This window comes from Cucurbita pepo, chromosome 2, assembly GCF_057944985.1.
Source record: "Cucurbita pepo subsp. pepo isolate OVF chromosome 2, ASM5794498v1, whole genome shotgun sequence".
In the NCBI taxonomy this organism is placed as follows: Eukaryota; Viridiplantae; Streptophyta; class Magnoliopsida; order Cucurbitales; family Cucurbitaceae; genus Cucurbita; species Cucurbita pepo.
Window position 1 is genome coordinate 13,941,621 of NC_141799.1, and position 20,896 is coordinate 13,962,516.

At 36.7% G+C, this 20,896-nt stretch overlaps 4 protein-coding genes across 5 annotated transcripts; 2 read left to right on the forward strand and 2 right to left on the reverse strand.

Moving 5' to 3' along the window:
* Positions 1-142: 142 nt before the first annotated feature.
* LOC111788028 (Glycosyl transferase, family 35) lies at positions 143-5,561 on the forward strand. 2 transcript variants are annotated; one of them, XM_087121611.1, is made up of 16 exons: positions 143-460; positions 976-1,214; positions 1,324-1,425; positions 1,754-1,930; positions 2,025-2,300; positions 2,410-2,681; positions 2,897-3,014; positions 3,102-3,345; positions 3,376-3,515; positions 3,616-3,768; positions 3,900-4,028; positions 4,106-4,342; positions 4,456-4,532; positions 4,650-4,836; positions 4,942-5,142; positions 5,216-5,561. In XM_087121611.1, exons 1-16 carry the CDS (start codon positions 241-243, stop codon positions 5,330-5,332), a joined length of 2,889 nt encoding a protein of 962 aa, XP_086977737.1. In that variant the 5' UTR covers positions 143-240; the 3' UTR covers positions 5,333-5,561. The 2 variants fall into 2 exon arrangements, with proteins under 2 accessions (XP_086977737.1, XP_023523931.1); XM_023668163.2 differs by having other exon boundaries at positions 3,102-3,515.
* Positions 5,562-6,185: 624 nt separating this feature from the next.
* LOC111788524 (zinc finger protein ZAT9) lies at positions 6,186-7,699 on the reverse strand. The gene is made up of 2 exons (XM_023668863.2): positions 7,588-7,699; positions 6,186-7,506 (listed from the first exon to the last, which is right to left on the reverse strand). Exons 1-2 carry the CDS (start codon positions 7,612-7,614, stop codon positions 6,340-6,342), a joined length of 1,194 nt encoding a protein of 397 aa, XP_023524631.2. The 5' UTR covers positions 7,615-7,699; the 3' UTR covers positions 6,186-6,339.
* Positions 7,700-10,085: 2,386 nt separating this feature from the next.
* On the reverse strand, positions 10,086-12,796 carry LOC111788525 (UDP-glucose 6-dehydrogenase 1). Its single transcript, XM_023668864.2, has 2 exons — positions 12,640-12,796; positions 10,086-11,807 (listed from the first exon to the last, which is right to left on the reverse strand). Exon 2 carries the CDS (start codon positions 11,783-11,785, stop codon positions 10,343-10,345), a length of 1,443 nt encoding a protein of 480 aa, XP_023524632.1. The 5' UTR covers positions 11,786-11,807; positions 12,640-12,796; the 3' UTR covers positions 10,086-10,342.
* Positions 12,797-15,795: 2,999 nt separating this feature from the next.
* On the forward strand, positions 15,796-20,804 carry LOC111788030 (putative mitochondrial-processing peptidase subunit beta, mitochondrial). The gene is made up of 9 exons (XM_023668164.2): positions 15,796-16,536; positions 16,846-17,010; positions 17,177-17,314; positions 17,399-17,550; positions 17,711-17,819; positions 19,161-19,259; positions 20,030-20,095; positions 20,338-20,445; positions 20,530-20,804. The coding sequence occupies exons 1-9, from the start codon at positions 15,898-15,900 to the stop codon at positions 20,614-20,616; spliced, it is 1,563 nt and encodes a 520-aa protein (XP_023523932.1). The 5' UTR covers positions 15,796-15,897; the 3' UTR covers positions 20,617-20,804.
* Positions 20,805-20,896: the final 92 nt, after the last annotated feature.

Sequence of the window (20,896 nt, forward strand, 5' to 3'; positions counted from 1 at the left end):
TTAAAGAATATTGGGAGCCACTCATACAATAGCTCACAATAGTGGCTGCACGGGATAAAATCCCACACATTACGGATGCAGTACATGGAGGGCCCGTGATTTCGTCACTTCGAACGGCTTGCTCGTGTCTTTATAGCTCACTCATGATCTGGTTTCTTACACATCAACGCTCTCTCAATTCCCTGGAAGCCAAAATCTAGTCAGTCCAGGCCACTTTCAATACGCAGAATCATTCAATCCATGGCAGCGAGCTCTCATTTGACCGTCGCTTTGAATCGAGCTGAACCGTTTTCGGGCTCCAATTCGTTGCCTTCTCTTATCGGTTTGAGTACCAAGTATGGTAAATCCAGGTTGCTTCTTGTCCGGACTTCGAGTTGGCGATCGCCGAAGCGGACGCTTGTGGTTAGGAATGTGTCCAGTGAGCCGACACAGAAGTTGAAGGATCCGGTTGCTGATGAAGGTAGTTTGCTTTTTCTTTGGTTTGATTGATTGATTTTACTTTCGGTTTTATGAATTGGCGCTGAGCTTGATGCTTCCTCTGGATTATGTGCTCATTGTATGATCTTCTTGTGTTTTATTTTATTTTTCATTTTTGAAATCGATCGCTGAGGTTGTCTTTTAGTTGAGAGGTTGTATTTTTACATTCTGATTTACTGCTTGTGCTGGAAAATTGTAATGATCGGCATTTGCTGTGCATCGGAGGACGTTATAATCATTTGATTTCTTCATTTCTTTAGGGAGGATATAATGTATTGATTTACTGTCCTGATGCGATTGGAATGATGTTGTTGAAATTGACGATTGGAAGTTATTTAGCGTCCTTACGAAAGAAATTGACATCTTATTTACATAATATATATTTGTCGGAAGACTGAAATCACGCTGCATTATGCAATAGAGCTTCCATGTCGTTTAATTTTGAAACTTCTGTACTAGTGAACTATGCTTCATGCTATACCCCATTATTTCCTTCAGAATCAGCAACCGGGGCGAGTACTTTTGAGCCGGACTCCTCATCGATTGCCGCGAGTATTAAATACCATGCAGAGTTTACCCCTCTATTTTCTCCCGATCGATTTGATCTTCCTAAGGCCTACTTTGCCACTGCACAAAGTGTTCGAGATGCTCTTATCATAAATTGGAATGAGACATATGAACTTTACGAGAAGTTGAATGTCAAGCAGGCATATTATTTGTCGATGGAATTTCTGCAGGTTAGTGATTCACCACCATGGACTATTTTCCACTCTTCCTGGAGCTATTGGTTTTCAGAGTCATTTACATGTTTTTTTTATTTATTATTTTTGCCTTTCTTCCTTGTAGGGTAGAGCACTGTTGAATGCAATTGGTAATTTGGAGCTCACTGGGGCCTATGCAGAGGCATTGAGCAAGCTTGGATACGAATTGGAAAATGTGGCTTGTCAGGTAGGGTTATTTGATAGGATTTGCTTTCAGTTTAATGTTATTCCTCCCTACATTTTCCTTCTTCTTTTGCTGATGGTGAACACGATGTTCAATTGCCTTTTCATGTTGGTGATTCTTTCGTTCTAACTTCGCGTATTGCTGGTTACTAAATTATTTGGAATCTCTCCATTTTCTCTTCTCATGACTTTACACAGCTCCACCTTTCCCCCTTCTGTCCATTTAGGATTTCTTATTCTATAGTTTCTCTCGTGGAATTCTATTTCTGGTTCATTTCTTTTATTAAAGAAGCATTACGATGAAGAAGCTAATTCTTTGAGACTGATTCTAGGAACCAGATGCTGCTCTTGGAAATGGGGGCCTTGGGCGACTTGCCTCCTGTTTTTTGGATTCCTTGGCAACACTGAATTACCCGGCATGGGGTTATGGGCTAAGGTACAAGTATGGCTTATTCAAACAGAAAATTACCAAGGATGGTCAGCAGGAGGCCGCTGAAAATTGGCTCGAGGTATTTTTATTTTCACCTTTTTAATTATCAATACAATCACACTTTCTGCTTTGACTTCAATGTATTTTACTTTGTATTATTATCTTCATTCCAGATTGGCAACCCTTGGGAAATTGTCAGAAATGATATAAGGTATCCAATCAAGTTCTACGGCAAAGTTGTTGTTGGATCAGATGGGAAAAAGAATTGGATTGGTGGAGAGGATATAGAGGCTGTAGCGTATGACGTTCCAATTCCAGGATATAAAACCAAAAATACAATCAGCCTGCGACTTTGGTCAACAAAAGCTCCAACGGAAGATTTTGATTTAGCTGCTTTTAATGCTGGAGAACATACCAGAGCATCAGAGGCCCTTGCAAGTGCTGAAAAGGTTCAAATAACATTTTTCCTTGAAAAAGGGGGCTTTGCCCTGTCCTTATGTTTTGTTGTTCAATTTGTATGTAGAAATTCATAGAAGCGGTTTGTCTTATTTACTTCAGATTTGCCATGTTCTCTACCCTGGGGATGATTCATTTGAAGGAAAGGTTCTTCGTCTGAAGCAGCAGTATACTCTATGTTCAGCATCTCTACAGGATATAGTTGCACGCTTTGAGAGAAGATCTGGTGCAAACAAAAAATGGGAAGAGTTTCCAGAGAAGGTTGCTGTGCAGATGAATGACACTCACCCAACCCTATGCATTCCCGAGCTCATGAGAATTTTATTGGATTTGAAGGGTTTAAGCTGGGAAGAAGCCTGGAATATTACTCAAAGGTAATATATGCTAATTGTGGTAGATCTACAAAGGCTCATATATTCCAGTGAATAGCTATGGGTTTTCTATCATTTGATAGTATAGGGGAGAGCGTCATGGTTGCTACTACTATTTTATGTAAAAAATATTCGCCATACTATTCTTATTTGGAATCCTGTAGGTTCTAACTGTTTGAGCGTAAGCCTATAAATATATTCTACCTTTTGATGCTTAGGACTGTGGCTTACACAAATCATACCGTTCTACCTGAGGCATTAGAGAAATGGAGTTTTGAACTCATGCAAAAATTGCTTCCTCGACATGTTGAGATCATAGAACTGATTGATGAAGAGGTATTGCTATGCAACGCCCTATATAAAATACCACAGTATTGACACTTAAATTCTAATTAATTCTTATATCTGCTTTATTCTTTTCAGCTTGTTCGAAGTATTATTTCCGAATATGGCACGGCAGATAAGGTTCTGTTACGTGGAAAGCTGAAGGAGTTGAGAGTTTTAGAAAATGTTGACTTGCCAGCTGCATATTCTGATATATTTGTTGAACCTGAAGAGAGTTCTATCATTACCTCAGCTGAAGGACATGAAATCTCTGTTGATGAGAAAAACTCTGCAAAATTGGCCAAGTCCGTTGGTGGAGATGAATCTGTTGAGGGAAACGATGAACTTGAAAGCAAGAACATTAAGAATAAGAAACTAGTACCACCACCACCTCCACCACCGAAGATGGTTCGTATGGCTAATCTATGTGTTGTAGGTGGTCATGCAGTTAACGGGGTTGCAGAGATACATAGTGAAATAGTAAAGGACGAAGTGTTTAACGCATTCTATAAGGTATGTACTTGATAGAATATTGAGACCTTCTTGAGTTTTCCATGTTAGTTGGAAAAAGTATTTGTACTTATTTCATGTGACCGATGTTCTACTTTGACAGTTATGGCCTGAGAAATTTCAAAACAAAACCAATGGAGTGACACCTAGAAGATGGATTCGTTTCTGCAATCCTGATTTAAGCACACTTATTACAAAGTGTACTGGCTCAGAGGATTGGGTCCTAAACACTGAAAAGTTGGGTGAACTGAAAAAGGTAATTCACTCTTTAGGTCATTGATCTTATTATATTGCCTGGACACTGGTACGTACACATACTATTTGTATTACAAACTGGTCTTTTGGTTTTGATGTTCACCACTAAATGACTCTCTCTCTCTACCGCAGTTTGCCGATAATGAGAACCTTCAAAATCAGTGGAGGATAGCAAAAAGGAACAATAAGTTGAAAGCTGCGGCATTTCTGAAAGAAAGAACTGGGTATACAGTGAGCCCAGATGCGATGTTTGATATCCAGGTCATTTGCTCTTAATGCCTCCACAATTATTAGTATATGCTCAGATAAGTTTCTGATTTTTTTTAATCCCTTTTCAGGTGAAGCGCATTCATGAATACAAGAGACAACTATTGAATGTATTGGGGATCGTTTACCGCTACAAGAAGATGAAGGAAATGAGTGCAGCGGAAAGGAAGGAAAAATATGTTCCACGAGTTTGCATCTTCGGTGGGAAAGCATTTGCCACTTATGTGCAAGCCAAGAGGATCGTGAAGTTTATTACAGATGTGGGCGCTACAGTAAACCGTGATCCTGAAATTGGTGACTTGTTGAAGGTACAATCGTGCACTTGAATCATCATCATTTAATTCAGCATATTGCCTTCTGCCATCATTTGTACGAGAGTCTAGGTTCAATATTTCATGACCGTACTGCCTCTTTGCCTCAGGTTATTTTTCTTCCCGACTACAATGTCAGTGCTGCTGAAATAGTCATCCCTGCCAGCGAATTGTCACAGCACATCAGGTAACTAGAAATCTTTGTTTCGTAGTCTCTAAATTATACGCTCTCTGGTTCTGGTTGAATCGTAACACCTTACTCATGTTCATAACGCTGTTTTTCAACACTTTTTGCGTTTCCCAGTACCGCTGGAATGGAAGCCAGTGGAACAAGTAATATGAAGTTTGCAATGAATGGCTGTATCCTGATTGGAACCTTGGATGGAGCCAATGTTGAAATAAGGCAAGAAGTTGGAGCTGACAACTTTTTCCTATTCGGTGCCGAAGCCCACGAGATTGCTGGTCTTAGGAAAGAAAGAGCCGAAGGAAAGGTATGCATGCTACTAATAATACCTCAAAACTTACCTCAAAACTTAATAAATAAACGTACATATCTATATCTTGTATACTAAGATTGGTGTGTCGTGTCAATGTAGTTCATCCCGGACCCACGGTTCGAAGAAGTGAAAGATTATGTTCGAAGTGGTGTGTTTGGGGCTTATGATTATGAAGAAATGATATCATCATTGGAGGGAAATGAAGGTTTTGGTCGTGCAGATTATTTCCTTGTGGGAAAGGACTTCCCCAGCTATATTGAATGTCAAGAGAAGGTTGATGAGGCCTACCGGGATCAAAAGGTAACATCTATCTTTATTTATAGTAAGTAACATGTTGAATTATAGATTTTGAACTTGTCTATTTGATACACAGAGATGGACGAGGATGTCGATATTGAACACGGCGGGGTCATACAAGTTCAGCAGCGACCGAACCATTCATGAATATGCCAAAGATATCTGGGACATTAAGCCTGTTGAGCTACCATAGATAAATAAATGCTGTTTTGAAGAACAGGCTGCTGGATGTTCTGCTGAGAGTATATGTTATGTTATCAGGAATAAGAATGTGTAGTTCAAGTTCTGAATGCATTGCATTTCAGGAACGGTCAAAGTCAACTTTCTATTTATTCAGTTTTTTTTTTTTTTTTTTTCCTTTTTGAGATCTGAGATGTATTAATTTTTTGTTCCTAATAAATATAATGTTATATTTCAAAATATCCATAATTTTCGGTATTCCCTTCCAAAAATATCTCTAAATTTTTAATAAAAAGTTAAATATCATTCAGTTATATATATTAATGTTATTTCTAAAAAATTATGGATATTTTGAAATATAGTATTAATGGTTTCATTTATATATTAAGAATATTTTTAAATATTTTTTAAAACTTTGATAACTTTTTAAAATAAAGTATTAGTTTCTAACAAAAAAAAAAAAAAAAAAAAAAAAATTAAGAGAAAATTAGAAAGTATTTTTACAAAATTAAAAAATGTTTTTATTAATTTAACCTAATAAACACCAATATTTGAATTTTTATTTTTCTAAATAAATACCAATAACGATGTAACTATGTCGAGAAACAAATCTTAATTGAACCCATATAATTTACATATGGGTTGATGTAATTTTATCTTCAACAAGCAGGATGTTCAATACTTCAGTGCAGGTCGAAGCATACGATTGCTAGGTTGTTAATGAGAATAGTAATTCACTATTCTTAACAATAGGGCGGGAGACTTCTTGATTCATCATGCTTTAGTTTGGGACTACTTGTGATATTTTGGTTGGCTGTTTTCTCGATTTTATTGCCTCAAATTTAAAATTATCTTAACTAGTTGAGTTATGTTTAAGAGATCGTGTGGTAATGATATCAAAATTCAATATCCGTAATACAATCAAAGAATTTCATGAATCAAATCGAGCTTCATCCTTGACGAAACTTACTTACTTCTATATACGTCATCTCTAATGAACTCTCAGCAAGAAATATGGAGTCAGTTGGAAGAAGCCAAACCCTCCACCAGCTGCCGCCCACCATTACGATGATCATCACCATCTCCATTCCACCATGGCTTAAACTCATCATCATCTTCTTCATCTTCATCATCCTCATCATCTTCATCATCTTCTTCTTCAAGATCCATTGAATTTGGTTTCAAAAGATGAGCTCTCTTGTGGCCTCCTAAGGCCTTCCCAGATCCAAACACCTTCAAACACACACCACATTGATGTTTACCCTCTTTCCCACTTTCCCCATTCACTTCTTCTTCACTAACTTTCACATAAAACCCCTCAATCTCGCATTTCTTCTTCAATGGTTTCAGATATCTCCCAACTTCTGGGAACACTCCCACTTTAGCTCTCTCTTCTTCTTCTTCTGAATCCAAATCCAAATCCAAATCCAAATCCAAATCCAAATCCAAATGGGTTTCTCTTTTCAATGGCGATTTAGCTTTGAAGCCACTAAAATGGCTACCCCCCATGGATTCAGAACTAAACTCACCCCCGTAATGATCCACCCCTTTTGAAAGCATCAATAAACAGAGAGCTAATTCTTCTACATCAGGCTCAATTCCATCAACAACACAAGAAGATGAATATTCAATCAAATCAGAAGAACAAGGAGGAGAAGCAGCACAACAATAAGGGTTACTCAACTTACACCGTGTTCTTCTCGATCTCTTCCGCCGCAAAAGCCCTAACGTTTCGCCGTCCGATTGCCCGCCAGCGATCGGCGATTGACATCTCAGAGATTTCAAATTCCCCAAGTCTTTATTATTGCATTCTTTTTCTTTAGATTTCTGGACGGATTCCTTTCTTCTTCCGGAATGGTGTCTCATATGACCAAACAGAGCTTTGGAGGAATCGAAGCCCTTGCCGCAGATTTTGCAGCAATTTTCTTGCGAAGGGGTTTGGGGATTTTGGGGGATTGGAGCTGAGAATTTCCAAGACTTTTTAGGGTTTTCTCTGAGGCTATAGGAAGCGGTGATTGAGTTCTTCTTGCGCTTTTTGGGCGGATTTTGAGTGCTGCGATGGGACCTCATATGGCCGCCCAAGACCTTGCCATTGGAGAAGCTCTTGTTGCAGAGCTTACAGAGGTGCTGCTTCGTCTGTTCTTGATGATCTTGAAGATGAAGCTCCATTGAAGAATTTAGAGTGACCTATTGAGAGAGAAAAGAGGAAATCCATGTTAGAAATTGAGCGGTTTCGATTGAGGAAGAAATTGGAAAGGGAAGACGAACGCATCCAGAATCAGAAGCAGAGATCATGGATGGTTCTTGGTGAGCGATCGAAATGAAAATGGTTGCATGGAATGAACGCCTAATAAAGTGATCGCTGTATCACTATAAACTTGCAGACCAACAGATTGTTCAATTTTTAATAATATCGTCTATTTTTTTTTTTTTTATTAAATTTTTTATTTTTCGAATTAACAGATTTAATCCTTTTATATCTCAATCTTAAAAAAATTCATAATTAAAGAAAAAAGATTTAATCCGTTTGCAGGACATCACAATCCACCCTCGCACTCAATCATTTTTCCAATTGATATGGGACTGCCACCAAATCCACCCCTTTAGGGCCAGTGTCGCCTCGTGTCTATCTCCTTCAAAGAAGAGCCAAAAGGCTCGCACATCGTCAATGTCGCCTCGTGTTTACCTCCCTTCAGGGAACAGCCAGAAGGCTGACACATCGTTTAGTATCTGGGTCTGATGACCCACTACTAGTAGATATTGTCGTATTTGAGCTTTTCCTTTCGAGCTTCCTCTTCAAGGCTTTAAAACGCGTCTACTGGGGAAAAGTTTACACACCCTTATAAGCGTTTTTTATTCTCCTTTCCAACCAAGGTGGAACACTGAATAATTTTAATTTTTTTTCTGTATTATTTTCCTTTCTTTATTAAGGATCCCACACATTTCTTTAAATATATCACCTCATCATTATAATTTATTTATTGATTGAATTAATTATTTTCAAATATAGTTGAAATAAGTTAAATGATGTATATATATATTTTAAATAATGGTTGTATTTGTTATGGATAATTTTGAACCAAAATTACGAGGAAAATGAGAGGTGAAACTTAATTTAATGTGGGGAAAATTTTAGGTCAACACAGAATGATCGAGCTATGAAACAAATAAGAGAAGAATTTGGGCAGAAAAACCTTTCAAGGAGGCACGCGCCACACATGCTCTCGACTCATGGATTAATTTGACTTGGTACGTTTTTAATTTAATTTATAGGGAAAATAAAAAAGCCTCAAGGTTCTCATACAAGCGTCTATCTTCGATCTATCGAAAATAAGTTTTTTCCATTCTTAGAGTATTGGAGCTAGTGAAACGAGTAACATTCTAGTTCTTTCATATTTCATGCAAAGTAGTAACACTCTAGTTTCTCGAATGGTTTGCACATTTCTTTAGATGTTTCATCGTAGTGAGATATTCCGTAACTATTTTTAATTGGATCAGTGGGGGAGGATGTCACAGTCACACGCACTCGGTCAGGATTCGCAACGTGATTGTGCGGCACTTACTCTCACCCTCGAGTAAGTTACCAGCTAGAATTTGGGTCGTCATTGGCACGAGTATTGTCTCATTCTTCAAAATATTTATAGAAAACGAGGAAAGAGAAAGTTTTAGAAGACGTTTGGAAATCAATTTTAAGAAATCAACTAAAAACGAATAAGCAATAACCACAACCCTGATAGTGTATATTCGAGCTACTAGGAAGAATTGACGACTAATCAAATTCCCAATAGTACATTTTGAAACATTTTAGTTTTCCAAAATAGCCCTAAGAAGACATGATCCCAAGCGGATACTTGACATGTACCCCCTCTTCCCGGTCCATCACAAGGGAAACAAAAACCAAGATTTGCTTTATCCGGTATCAAACGCGAGCTACGAAAAAATAGAACATCTTTCAGGAGTATCAATACCGTTACATGAATCGTAAATGCATGAATATGATGTACCAAAAAATCTGCGGTTCCTAACAGAATAGGTAACAAAGCAACTTTGCCGCCCACTGCCACTAAATCACCACCCCCAAGTCAAACTGGTGCCTGTTGTTGCACGGGGGGCCGTATAAACTCGGGAATTGACATACCAAGAATAGTAAAAATTTAACTAACACTAAAGTAAAACATTTTTCACATGGTCAAACAATTTTTTTTTTGTGGCATTTTATCGTGCAGTCGAAAATGCCCTGTCCATGGAATCTGGTTAAAGAGGTGTGTCGGTGGGGAGGAGTACAAGTTAAGTTATTCGCAACCAGCCAAGGAAAAAGGGTATTTTCGGTATTTTTGGCACGTGCTGGAAAGAGTCATTCTCTATCAAATCACGTGTCCAAAAGTTTTCTCAATGTTACATCTCAAAAATGAAAAAGGTAAATTACAGGCTGGCCTAAAAGTTTAAATTTTGATTCTATTTACAAACTCACACTTTTCTTACCTCAGGTTTAAATTAATTACCGATAAACTCAACTTAGAAACTAAATAAAAATTCAATAATGTTGTTTAGGCAAATTATTTTAAATGAAATAAAGTAACAAAAAAAAGAAAAAAAAAGAAAAAAAAAGAAAAGTGGAAGAGAAGAAGATGAATAACTGACTTGCTAAAAGAAAACCAGAAAGTGTTTTTTTGAGATTATAAAAAATAAGAAAAAAAAGGTCTACAAAAGGCTCATTGCATATGGTGAGTTATGGGATCCTAAGGACAAATGGAAAGCTGTGAACATTTATGAAGCAAAGAAAAACGTAATGAACTTTCTAACAAAAAAATTTATGGGAACATAAAACGATAGAGATGGAGACAATTGTGAAGGCAAGACATATGGTCTCAAACCTTCGAGGGTCCTGACAAGACAAGAGATATGATATGAGAATGAAAGTAAAAACAAACAACAATACATTAAAAATATGGTGAAGAATCCAACTGCTTTTGTTGCCTTGCATGCAAAGAGGAAGAAGCCATTGTGAAGGGGTAGGCAAAATCTAAGCCACTGCTGGCATGTCCTTCAGCCATGAATCAAGAGGCTTTCCGATTGAGAAGACGATGAAACCGATCTCACGCAGCTTGTCTGCATCAAGCACATTTCGGCCATCGAAGATGAATGCGGGTTTCATCATGTTGTTGTATATCCTCTGGTAGTCGAGAGACTTGAACTCGTCCCACTCGGTCAGGATGCAGACTGCGTGAGCTTCCTTGGTTGCTTCGTAGGCGTCCCAGACGACGCTCACTTGCTTAACAGTTGTGGGGCTCATTGGCTGGAGGTGAGTAGGATGGTCCCATTCAAACTTGCTGAGAGTGAGGTCCCTCTGGATCTGATCCTCAGAGACTTGGGGGTCATAGATGCTCAACCGTGCCTTGTCTCCCAAGAGTCCTTTGCATACATCAATGGCAGGGGTCTCCCTCGTGTCACCGGTATCTTTCTTGAAAGCAAAGCCAAGAATGGCGACCTTCTTGTTTGACACTGTGTTGAACATAGAAGCAACTACCCTGTTAACGAAACGGTTCTTCTGGTAATCGTTGATCTTGATCACCTGTTTCCAGTACTCTGCTACCTCTGGAAGGCCATTGCATTCACAGATGTAAACCAGATTTAAGATATCCTTTTGGAAGCAAGATCCACCAAAACCAACACTGGCATTGAGGAACTTTGGTCCAATTCTGGAATCTGTGCCAACAGAATAGGCAACCTGAGAAACATCTGCACCAGTGGCTTCACAAAGAGCTGAAATGGCATTAACAGATGAAATTCTCTGAGCCAAGAAAGCATTGGCAGCAAGCTTGGAGAGCTCAGCAGACCAAAGATTGGTAGTGAGAATCCGCTCCTCAGGTACCCAATGAGCATAAACGGACTTCAGCATACCGATGGCCTTTTGACCCTCAGGGGTCTCCCTCCCTCCAATGAGGACACGGTCTGGGTTAAAGAGATCCTTAATTGCAGTTCCTTCAGCAAGGAATTCAGGGTTTGAGAGAATTTGGAATTTTATTCCTTTGCTGTTGTGGGTAAGGATTTTTTCAATGGCCTCAGCAGTTTTCACTGGGACAGTTGATTTTTCAACAACAATCTTGTCAGATTTTGATACATCGGCAATCATACGAGCAGCGCTCTCCCAGTAAGTGAGATCTGCAGCTTTACCAGCTCCCAGACCCCTAGTTTTTGTGGGAGTGTTGACGGAGACAAAAACAATATCAGCTTCAAAGACATGTTTCTCCACATCAGTGCTGAAGAAGAGGTTCCTGCCACGGCACTCCTTCACGACGCCATCAAGACCTGGCTCGTAGATTGGGAGCTGGTCACTGTTCCAGGCATTGATCCGGGACACTGAGATATCCACAACAGCCACTTCAATTTTCGGGCACTTGAGTGCAATAACAGCCATTGTAGGTCCTCCGACATATCCCGCACCAATGCAGCAGATCTTCACCATTTTTGCCTTTTCAATTTATAATCTGGACAAAATAGTGGTTGCAATATAAGGGGAATGAAAACTAGAACTATGAGAACGTCACCAAGTCTTCCACCTAAAATCATTCTATACCATACGAATAAGGACAAATCATAAAAGAAAATTTCTCTATAAGGAAACTATGTCATCGAACCAAGAGGATTTGACTTCGTTAGCAAGCTCTACTCCTGTCTTATAAAATATCTAAACAAAGATCTCAACACGAAAACGAACAAAAATCACCCTGAATGCAGTTGAATCAGAATCATCAATCATGCATCTATTAGGAGTATAATTTAAAGAACACTGACATCTCCATTCAACCTCAATGAAGCACAAATAACGAAGAAAGCGCAAAACAGCATGCAGGACAGCCGGTAGTTAAAAGCAACTCCAGTCAACAAAAACATCAAACCAGTTATCATAACCAGAGCCCTTCCTAAATAAAAATTAACGTTCCTTTCTAATTACGATCAAATCATGCAGATCAAATCAAATTACCAAACAAGTTCCAGAAGATCTAAGATCAGAAGACGACCACACTAGTGGAGAAACAATTCGAACAAAATCCACAGAATTAAGTCAGATCTGGTATGAATCATACTAACAGTGCAACTGGACAAGCAACAAGACGAAACAAATCACAGATCAAGAACGAAAACATGCAATCAGAAACAGATCCGAATGCCGAACAACACAAAGACGAGGAGAAGAGGAATTGAAAATCCGAAGAATTCAATGAATGAATCAGAAGGAAATTTGAGGGAAATTAAACGAAAAACATGAATGAGAAATGTGGAAAGGAAATTGAAAGAAAAGAGAGTTGAAAGCATTACCTCTCTCAGAGAATTGGTTTCTGAAACTTCGTGCGAGAGATTCAGAATGAAAAATGGAGGAAGAAGAAGCTGGTTTTAAATACGCAAATTGTGTACAAAGAAAATGCCCTCAAACAAATAGGAAAAGACGATTAAGTACATTCATTTTTTTTTATTTTTTATTTTTATTATTTTTTTTTTTTATTTCGACAAAGGAATTTGCAGTTGCATGTTCCGGTGGGGCTGTCAAGTCTTCACACGTTTGAAACGCCGAGAGGGATAGAAACGTAAAATTAACATTCACAGCATAGTAAAAAAAAAGTTACCATAGCCTTTTCTCCATAAATTGTTCCTTTTCATTTTTATTTTAATTTTTTATGCTTAAATTATTAATTTAATGGTAATATATCCAAACTAGCTCTTGTTTGAGATCAATAATTCTCCGTTCCGGAATCTAAAATATAATTAAATTAGAACTCCAAATCAATTTATGAGTCTTTCTTCATAGCATCGAGATGCTACATATAAAACTTGTTGGTCATATGCATTTACAAAATGGAGACGTGTCGAGCGTTGAGCCCAGTGAAATCGTAATGTTGAGTAGAATTGAGTCATTGCGTTTTCTTGCAAGTTCGTATCATCTCAACACTATTGCATTTTTACCGTTCGTCACGTGTGTTTATAGAGTTGAGAAGCTACTAGCATTAAGCACAGTAAAACTATAGCATTGATTTCGAAACGTCTTTTTACTAGCTCATAGCATGATTCGTGACGTCTTTTGCTAGCTCGTAGCATCTCGACAATATTGCTTTTCTAGCATCTCGACACCTTTTTCCCAAATTTTGTAGTTTTAATTGTTTTTTTTTTCACTCTCCGTGAATAGTTTCCTTTTAAAAAAGTGATATTAACGAAAGTTAACAGTGAAATTATAATCTTTGTCCTACCACGAATACTACTGATATATTAATAAATTAAATTATATATATATATATATATATATATATATTTTTTAGAAGATTTTGTATATTTGCAATTATTTATTTTTGTTAAAAATAATTATATATATGTAATTTTTTATTAAGAAAAATAATTAAATTAACTTTAATTATGGTAAATATGTGTTTATTTTGGTGTAAATTGAGCAATTATAATTATAATAATCATTGATTAAGACTCCAACATCATCAGTGAATACTATAATTATTTGTCCTTTTTTTAAGGGAAAAAATTAGGGAAAAGGGAAGAAAACTTGAAATCTAAGCATGGACTTGCTTGGAGACTCAGAAAATTAATTTTGAGTGAATTTTAAGATTCATTTAAAAATAAAAATAAAAAAACGTAATAAAATTAGAGGCCAAAACCCACAACCTTAAACCTTAATTAATGATGTCTCCTTTTTATATTTTCAAAAAAGTCTCTTTTTTTTATTTTTTTAAAGGGAATAAAAGTGTCGATTTTTCCACAATTATTATTTTAATTTTAATTATTTATTTTATTACCAATATATGTCTACGTTTATTTTTAAAAATTATTAAAATTATGATTTTAATTTTTTTAAAACTATTTCTTAAATCAATTAATTAATAATTTGAAATTATTTTTGTCTTGAAATTTTATAAATAAATATATATATTTTATACTTTAAAATAAAAATAACAAAATTACTGTCACATGGAGGGGAAACGCCGAGATCTATTTTTCCTTTTCTTTTACGTCATATTCATCACATTTTGACTTTTTTTTTTTTTTTTTTTTTTTTTTTTTTTTTTTTTAATTTTTTAATTTTTAGTAATTTGCTATTTAGTCCATAAAATTCAACTAATAACAATTTAATCTTTATATTTTTTAAATTTGTAATGATTTAATTTTTATCATGAAAATTACTTAGATTTCTTAAAATCGCAAAATTTATATCGTATTTACGTGTAGTTTTTGTGAATTTTTTTAATAATAAATTGTTACGCATTAAAAAATATAATAAATAATTTGTTAAGAATCAATTTCTTATTAATTATGAGTCATTCATTTAAATAAGTTATAAATATTTAAGTTGACGAAACTTTAATTGATCAATTACTGGAATTAAAAAAAAAAAATCAATTAATGGAATTAAAAAAGTCAAAATGGAAGGATGGCTAATGTACGCCGTTGTCATTTATTTATGCGTACTATTATTTATGAAACTTAAAATTAAAATTAGATCATTTATTAATGTTGACTTATTACATAACGTCTTAGGAAGTTTTTTTTTTTTTTTTTTTAAGTTTTTGATAAATAATTAAAAAAAAAATTATTTACGAAATAAATGTTACAATTATAATTTTATAATAAAGATCGCGTTAAATATCTTTTATTTTGTTTTATATGTTAGGTGTTAAATGAAGTATAAAATACACACATATGATATAAAGGGATGCATATTTATAAATATGTAAGAATTTGTAAGCTTGATATTGAATATGGGCCCTATTTAGAAAACGTATCAAATATCATGTGGGCCCAAAACGTTAGTGGACTGATACTGCCTAGGCCCAAAACCATATGGGCTCAAAAACCCTAGTGGGCTGATACTGCAGAGGCCCAAAGCCCATATGGGCACAAAAGCCTAGTGGACTGATACTGCCTAGGCCCAAATACCAAATGGGCCCAAAACTCAAAAACCCATACCCTACACTAGTCGGAGATAACTCAAAAACCCATGCCCAAAAGCTCATATGGGCTGGGCCCATATGGAAATGGAGAGATAACGCACTCGAGACCAAAGAAACCTCCGGCCATAGAGAAGAGATATCGACGTCTAGGTACCCTCGATCATCTTTCCCTTTTACTTGAGGGGTCGTCACAATGGCTAAAGAGAAGCTGGTAATGGACTCGATAGAAATAGACAATTAGAACAAATTTGGAGTCAGGGTGGTTTTTCAATTAAACCGAGTAAATCAAACCGTAAAGATATTTAGATATTTAGATATTTACAACGGTAATTTATTATAAGAAATTCAACCTTGTTATAGGGTTTTAAATTAATTGAAACTAATTTAAAATATTTTATTTATTAAAAAAATTATTTAGGAGAGAGAAAAATTCGGTCTAACAGCATCGAAACTAGGCTCAAATGCCGGTTGTTCAAAACAAAAACGGTGTCGTATTCTTGAAACGACGTCGTTTGCATTCCCGCGAAACACTCCCAATCTCGCCCCTTTTCCACAAGTTCCTCTTCTTCTGAAAGAACAATTTCTGTGGCCGCTGCAAACCCTAGGGAGCAAGGGGGCAAAATCAATCATGGCGATCAAACATCTTCTCACCCTCGCTCGCACCTCTCACCGGAGGTCCGCCTCCTTTTCTCAGGCTGTGAGATCGGCGTCAACTTCTCCACCTCCTTTTCCTCCACCGTCCTATGCGATGATCTACGATCGCTTCATGGAGAGGATGAAACCGAAGCTCAAACAGCTCGAGAATCCCGACCCTAGGTTTCTGAAATACGGGTCGCCTCATCCGACCATCACTGACCACACTCGGATTCTGTCCGCGCCTGAAACCCGCATCACTACTCTTCCCAATGGACTCCGGGTTGCAACTGAATCGAATCTTGCTGCTCGGACTGCGACGGTTGGAGTGTGGATCGATGCCGGCTCGAGGTTTGAGACCGAGGAGACTAATGGCACTGCTCATTTCCTTGAACATATGATCTTTAAGGGAACAGAGAGACGGACGGCGAGGCAGCTCGAGGAGGAGATCGAGAACATGGGTGGCCATTTGAATGCATACACGTCCAGGGAACAGACTACGTATTATGCCAAGGTCTTGGATAAGGATGTGCCCAAGGCTTTGGATATTTTGGCCGACATTTTGCAGAATTCCAAGTTTGAAGAGCACCGGATTAGTCGCGAACGGGATGTGATTTTGAGAGAAATGGAAGAGGTAAGAATCATTCTCCATTTGTTTGATTTGTGAGGTTTGTAGTGGATAGTACGACGTAGTTCTCTTCTTACTTGGAAATGTTTATAGATGGAAATAAAAATAAGATCACATGAGCCGCAACTTTTCCCCTATCAGAAAAGTTAGTTTCTTGTATATATTGATAGAGCCAATGAGCCTTGTACCTGGGGTTATTTAGTTCTTCACACCACACGAGTCTGGTTTCCTTTTGATAGTGGGGTTGGCCATGACTTAGGACTGTTGCGTTTTTATATTCTCATAACATGTAGTTTTGTGACGTTGACTACACAGGTTGAAGGGCAAACAGAAGAAGTTATATTTGACCATTTGCACGCGACTGCATTCCAGTATACTCCTCTTGGTAGAACGATTCTTGGTCCAGCTCAAAATATCAGGACAATTACCAAGGATCATCTTCAAAGCTATATTCAAACGCATTACACGGCACCAAGAATGGTATGATCAATTTATTTCATTGTTTAATTACTCTTTGAAAGAGCTTATATACTGATCGTGTTGATTGTGTTGTATCTTTCTCCCACTTCTCTCTTCAATCAAGATACTTGTTCAAGGTTCCACTGGAAAATGGTTGTCAATAATATGTTGCCACTCTCTCTTTCAGGTTATTGCTGCTTCTGGAGCTGTTAAGCACGAGGATTTCGTTGAGCAAGTAAAGAAATTGTTCACAAAGCTGTCAGCGGAACCAACCACAGCCACTCAGCTGGTTGCTAAGGAGCCAGCAAGTTTTACTGGTTCCGAGGTACAAGAAGAATATTATTTGGAATCCACCTTTCTTTCTATTGATAACTTACAATACCAAAATTATATTTTCACTGATAAACAGGTTAGGATAATTGATGATGATGTTCCTTTGGCACAATTTGCTATTGCTTATAATGGAGCATCCTGGACAGATCCAGATTCCATTGCTCTGATGGTCATGCAGGCCATGTTGGGTTCATGGAATAAAAGTGCTGGAGGTGGAAAGCATATGAGGTGATTTTTTCCTTCCTCCTTTAGCCCGTTATTATCTCTGTGTCTTAATTTCAATCTTAAACTTATAACTACTACTTACCTGTGGAAATTATTTTCATAATGATAACTATTTTCATTATTCATAATTGTTTGTTCTTTTTTTAAAAAAATGTATGAACAGTTCTGAGCTGGTCCAAAGAGTTGCCACAGATGAAGTAGCAGAGAGTATGATGGCTTTCAACACCAATTACAAGGACACTGGTCTTTTTGGTGTCTACGCTGTTGCAAAGGTGATTGTAATAATAGGATCCTTGGCCTTGATATATTCTATTCGTTAATGCGTACTTCAATTATTCCTTGATAATTTCATATGTACCATGGCCTTTGATTTACTTGGATATTACAAAGTTAAATGCTAAGTCTCGTAAGGTTGTGTAGAACAACTTGGACCTCACATGCTGCAGGGTTTTGTTGTAATGGTCTGTTAGAAATATGCACAATGGATGACATCATTTTTTTCTAGTTCCCAAACCATTTATGCTCTCTGAGATTTCTGTGTTGAAGAATACAAGACGCTTTTCTTTCTTTTTTTTTCTCTCTCTCTCTCCTTTCTTTTTTTTCTCTCTCTCTCTCTAAACGTATCAATTTTAGTTTTCTATAATTGAAAATAGAGCATTGTTTTTAATTACCATTTGATCTTAATATAAGCAGAAAAAATACTGGTTCTATCTTTGAGTTTTAGCAGATAAAATGGTTTTTTTTTTTTTTCAAAATCCGTTTTTGTGTGATTGATGTTTTAGTTATCATATTTATTTGTAAATTAATAAATTTTGGGAGTTTCTCACCTATCTATGTGCACTGGTTCTAAATTAGGGACTACAATTAGACTTATTACATTTTGTAGTCCATAACTCTCAAATAAAAATTAAGGATGTAATAGTTTGGGTACATACATTTTATTCTATTAAAACTTAGAAGCATGCTTGTGAATAGCTTTAATTTTAGGTTTGCAGTTACTTAGTATAACGATTTGTTATTGATCTCTTCGTAGTCACATGGCTTTTAATCAAACAGTTATCCAAGCTGATGTATGTATCATTGTTTATAACTTATTGATTAGCTTGGAGGCCCATAATATTCTGATTTTCAACCTTCTAAGTTGTGTGCTTTGTGTGGACCATATTGTGATAATCTTTTGATGCAATTTTCCCCTGGTTTTGTTTGAAGAAAATTTCTCAGTGCTTTTGGTTGTTGGTTCATGATTCCTGTGTCACTGGCTATATTCCTAAAGGATAAAGCCAGAGTCTGTTCCCTGTAGAGAGGCTTTGTCCTGGTAATTTCTTGAGTGAATTTAGAAGAAAATTGAAGAATTTATTATCTTTTTTTTTTTTAATAAAAAAAAATAATAGGTGGAAAGATGCCTAGGTTTTGGTTCTGTTTGTTTGGGGGGGTTTTTGTGCGCCTTGTTAATAATTCCCTTCTACAAGCCACAAAAGGGTTTGAGACTAAAAATGAAACCTAGTCCGTCCATCCTTCTGCTGTCTCTTTTTTCCAATTCATTTTTTTAATGAGAAGATAACTGCAGTTTGATTTCTTAGCTGAAATATCTATCATTGTGTCCATGTTTTCAGCCAGACTGCTTGGATGATCTGGCCTATGTAATAATGTCCGAGACAACCAAGTTAGCATTTCAGGTTTCAGAAGTTAATGTTACCCGTGCTCGCAATCAGGTAGATGCTTCATCTCTTTTTCCTGAGTCTAAAGTTGGCATTTCCTCCATTTCTTAATACTAATTGAACTTGGAAAAATGATAAGGGGGAAAATTATTATGACTTAATTCATATTATGCTGAAATTAGAAGGGATGAACTTGTTTTATACAAGCTAGCATACAAAAGTAGGGCAACATAATAGTCCGCGAGATGGAAAGGAAATCCCAATCCCAACAAAATAATAATAATAATAATAATAATAATAATAAAATAAACAAGGAGAACTGGTGATAACACCGGTATCTCTACAAGTGTGTTAAAACGGAATTAGCGTATTTCACCAGTACCCAAATACTAGAGGTAAAAGGAAATAGACTTCCACCGCCCGAGTTACTTGTTACTTTTTTCAAATTAATATTTGACTTCATCCTTCGTCTAGGTGGCCATAATCCTGCAGTAATTAAATGCAAATTAGAATCTTTCTAGTTTCTTGTATTGGTAATATAAGCATACTTGTTTCAAGTCATATCCCGGTCCCTTTTTGTTACGGTAAAAAAGTATTATCCCGATCCCTTCAGAGTTATAAATTCCCAGTTTTTATGATGAGACATTGTGACCGGATGATGCAATTGTGGTCTATATCATTCCACATTGCTCTCCAACATAAGAATCACCATATATCTTGCTTATAGCCTGCGGGCATGTTTTCTTAAAAAAATTCTTTTCGTAGTCAAATTCAAATCCAATATTTATGTGTCCATTGACATACTCTTTTGTTGCAATCTGCAGTTGAAATCTTCTCTTTTGCTTCACATAGATGGAACAAGCCCTGTAGCAGAAGATATCGGTCGTCAGGTGGGTACTCCGCTCCTTGCCATTATCTTAAATAACAACATTCTCTGCATATCAATTCTTGATTCGAGAAATTTTGGAATTGGCTTAGAGGCCCAAGTATGTTTGGGAAAGAATAATCAAATTCGTTGTCCTTTCCTCAGTCTTATGCTTGTCTTTGTATTCTGGTGTGGTCGTGAAACTAATCAAGCTTTCTTGATAGTATTACAAAATGATCCAATTCCTCATATTTCCTTGGGTTGCAGCTGCTTACATATGGCCGTAGAATCCCCTTCGCCGAATTGTTTGCAAGAATCGATGCTGTTGATGCAAGCACCATAAAACGTGTTGCGAAACGGTTTTTTTTCGATAGGGTAAGAACTGAGGAAGAGTAGCGAAAAAGTGCTCGAGGTTACGTTTTCCTTTCCTTGCTTAACTTTAATCCTTCACTTGTACAGGATATTGCAATTGCTGCATTGGGTCCGATCCAGGGTTTGCCTGACTACAACTGGTTCAGACGCAGGACGTACTGGAACCGATATTAGACGACGTGACTTTCGGTACCGTGTTATTTTTGTTCACATTCAGCAGCAGTATTCTCACAAAATAAATCTTACGTCCTTTCCGAGAATAGCGGGCAGATTAATTATTTTTCTTTGCCATTTGTAAAAGTCATACAAAGGTATAAGAAGTTCGTACCTACACATATAATTTCACTAATTTTTCTTGCCAAGGGATCATGGTATAACTCTTCGTTCGAGGGTTCGACAGAAAAGGTAGGCGTAAAACTTATATTTTATATGCAATTTTTACAATTTAGACAAA

Excerpts from the sequence above, each read along its gene's own strand:
- LOC111788028 (XM_023668163.2), top strand. The coding sequence starts at position 241 with ATGGCAGCGAGCTCTCATTTGACCGTCGCTTTGAATCGAGCTGAACCG. Across the intron at positions 461-975 it reads GGATCCGGTTGCTGATGAAG|AATCAGCAACCGGGGCGAGT; the intron begins GTAGTTTGCTTT and ends TATTTCCTTCAG. Across the intron at positions 2,301-2,409 it reads CCCTTGCAAGTGCTGAAAAG|ATTTGCCATGTTCTCTACCC; the intron begins GTTCAAATAACA and ends TATTTACTTCAG.
- LOC111788524 (XM_023668863.2), bottom strand. The coding sequence starts at position 7,614 with ATGATCTCTGCTTCTGATTCTGGATGC. Across the intron at positions 7,507-7,587 it reads CTGCTTCTGATTCTGGATGC|GTCACTCTAAATTCTTCAAT; the intron begins GTTCGTCTTCCC and ends CTCTCTCAATAG.
- LOC111788525 (XM_023668864.2), bottom strand. The coding sequence starts at position 11,785 with ATGGTGAAGATCTGCTGCATTGGTGCGGGATATGTCGGAGGACCTACA.
- LOC111788030 (XM_023668164.2), top strand. The coding sequence starts at position 15,898 with ATGGCGATCAAACATCTTCTCACCCTCGCTCGCACCTCTCACCGGAGG. Across the intron at positions 17,551-17,710 it reads GGAGGTGGAAAGCATATGAG|TTCTGAGCTGGTCCAAAGAG; the intron begins GTGATTTTTTCC and ends ATGTATGAACAG. Across the intron at positions 20,096-20,337 it reads CAGAAGATATCGGTCGTCAG|CTGCTTACATATGGCCGTAG; the intron begins GTGGGTACTCCG and ends CTTGGGTTGCAG.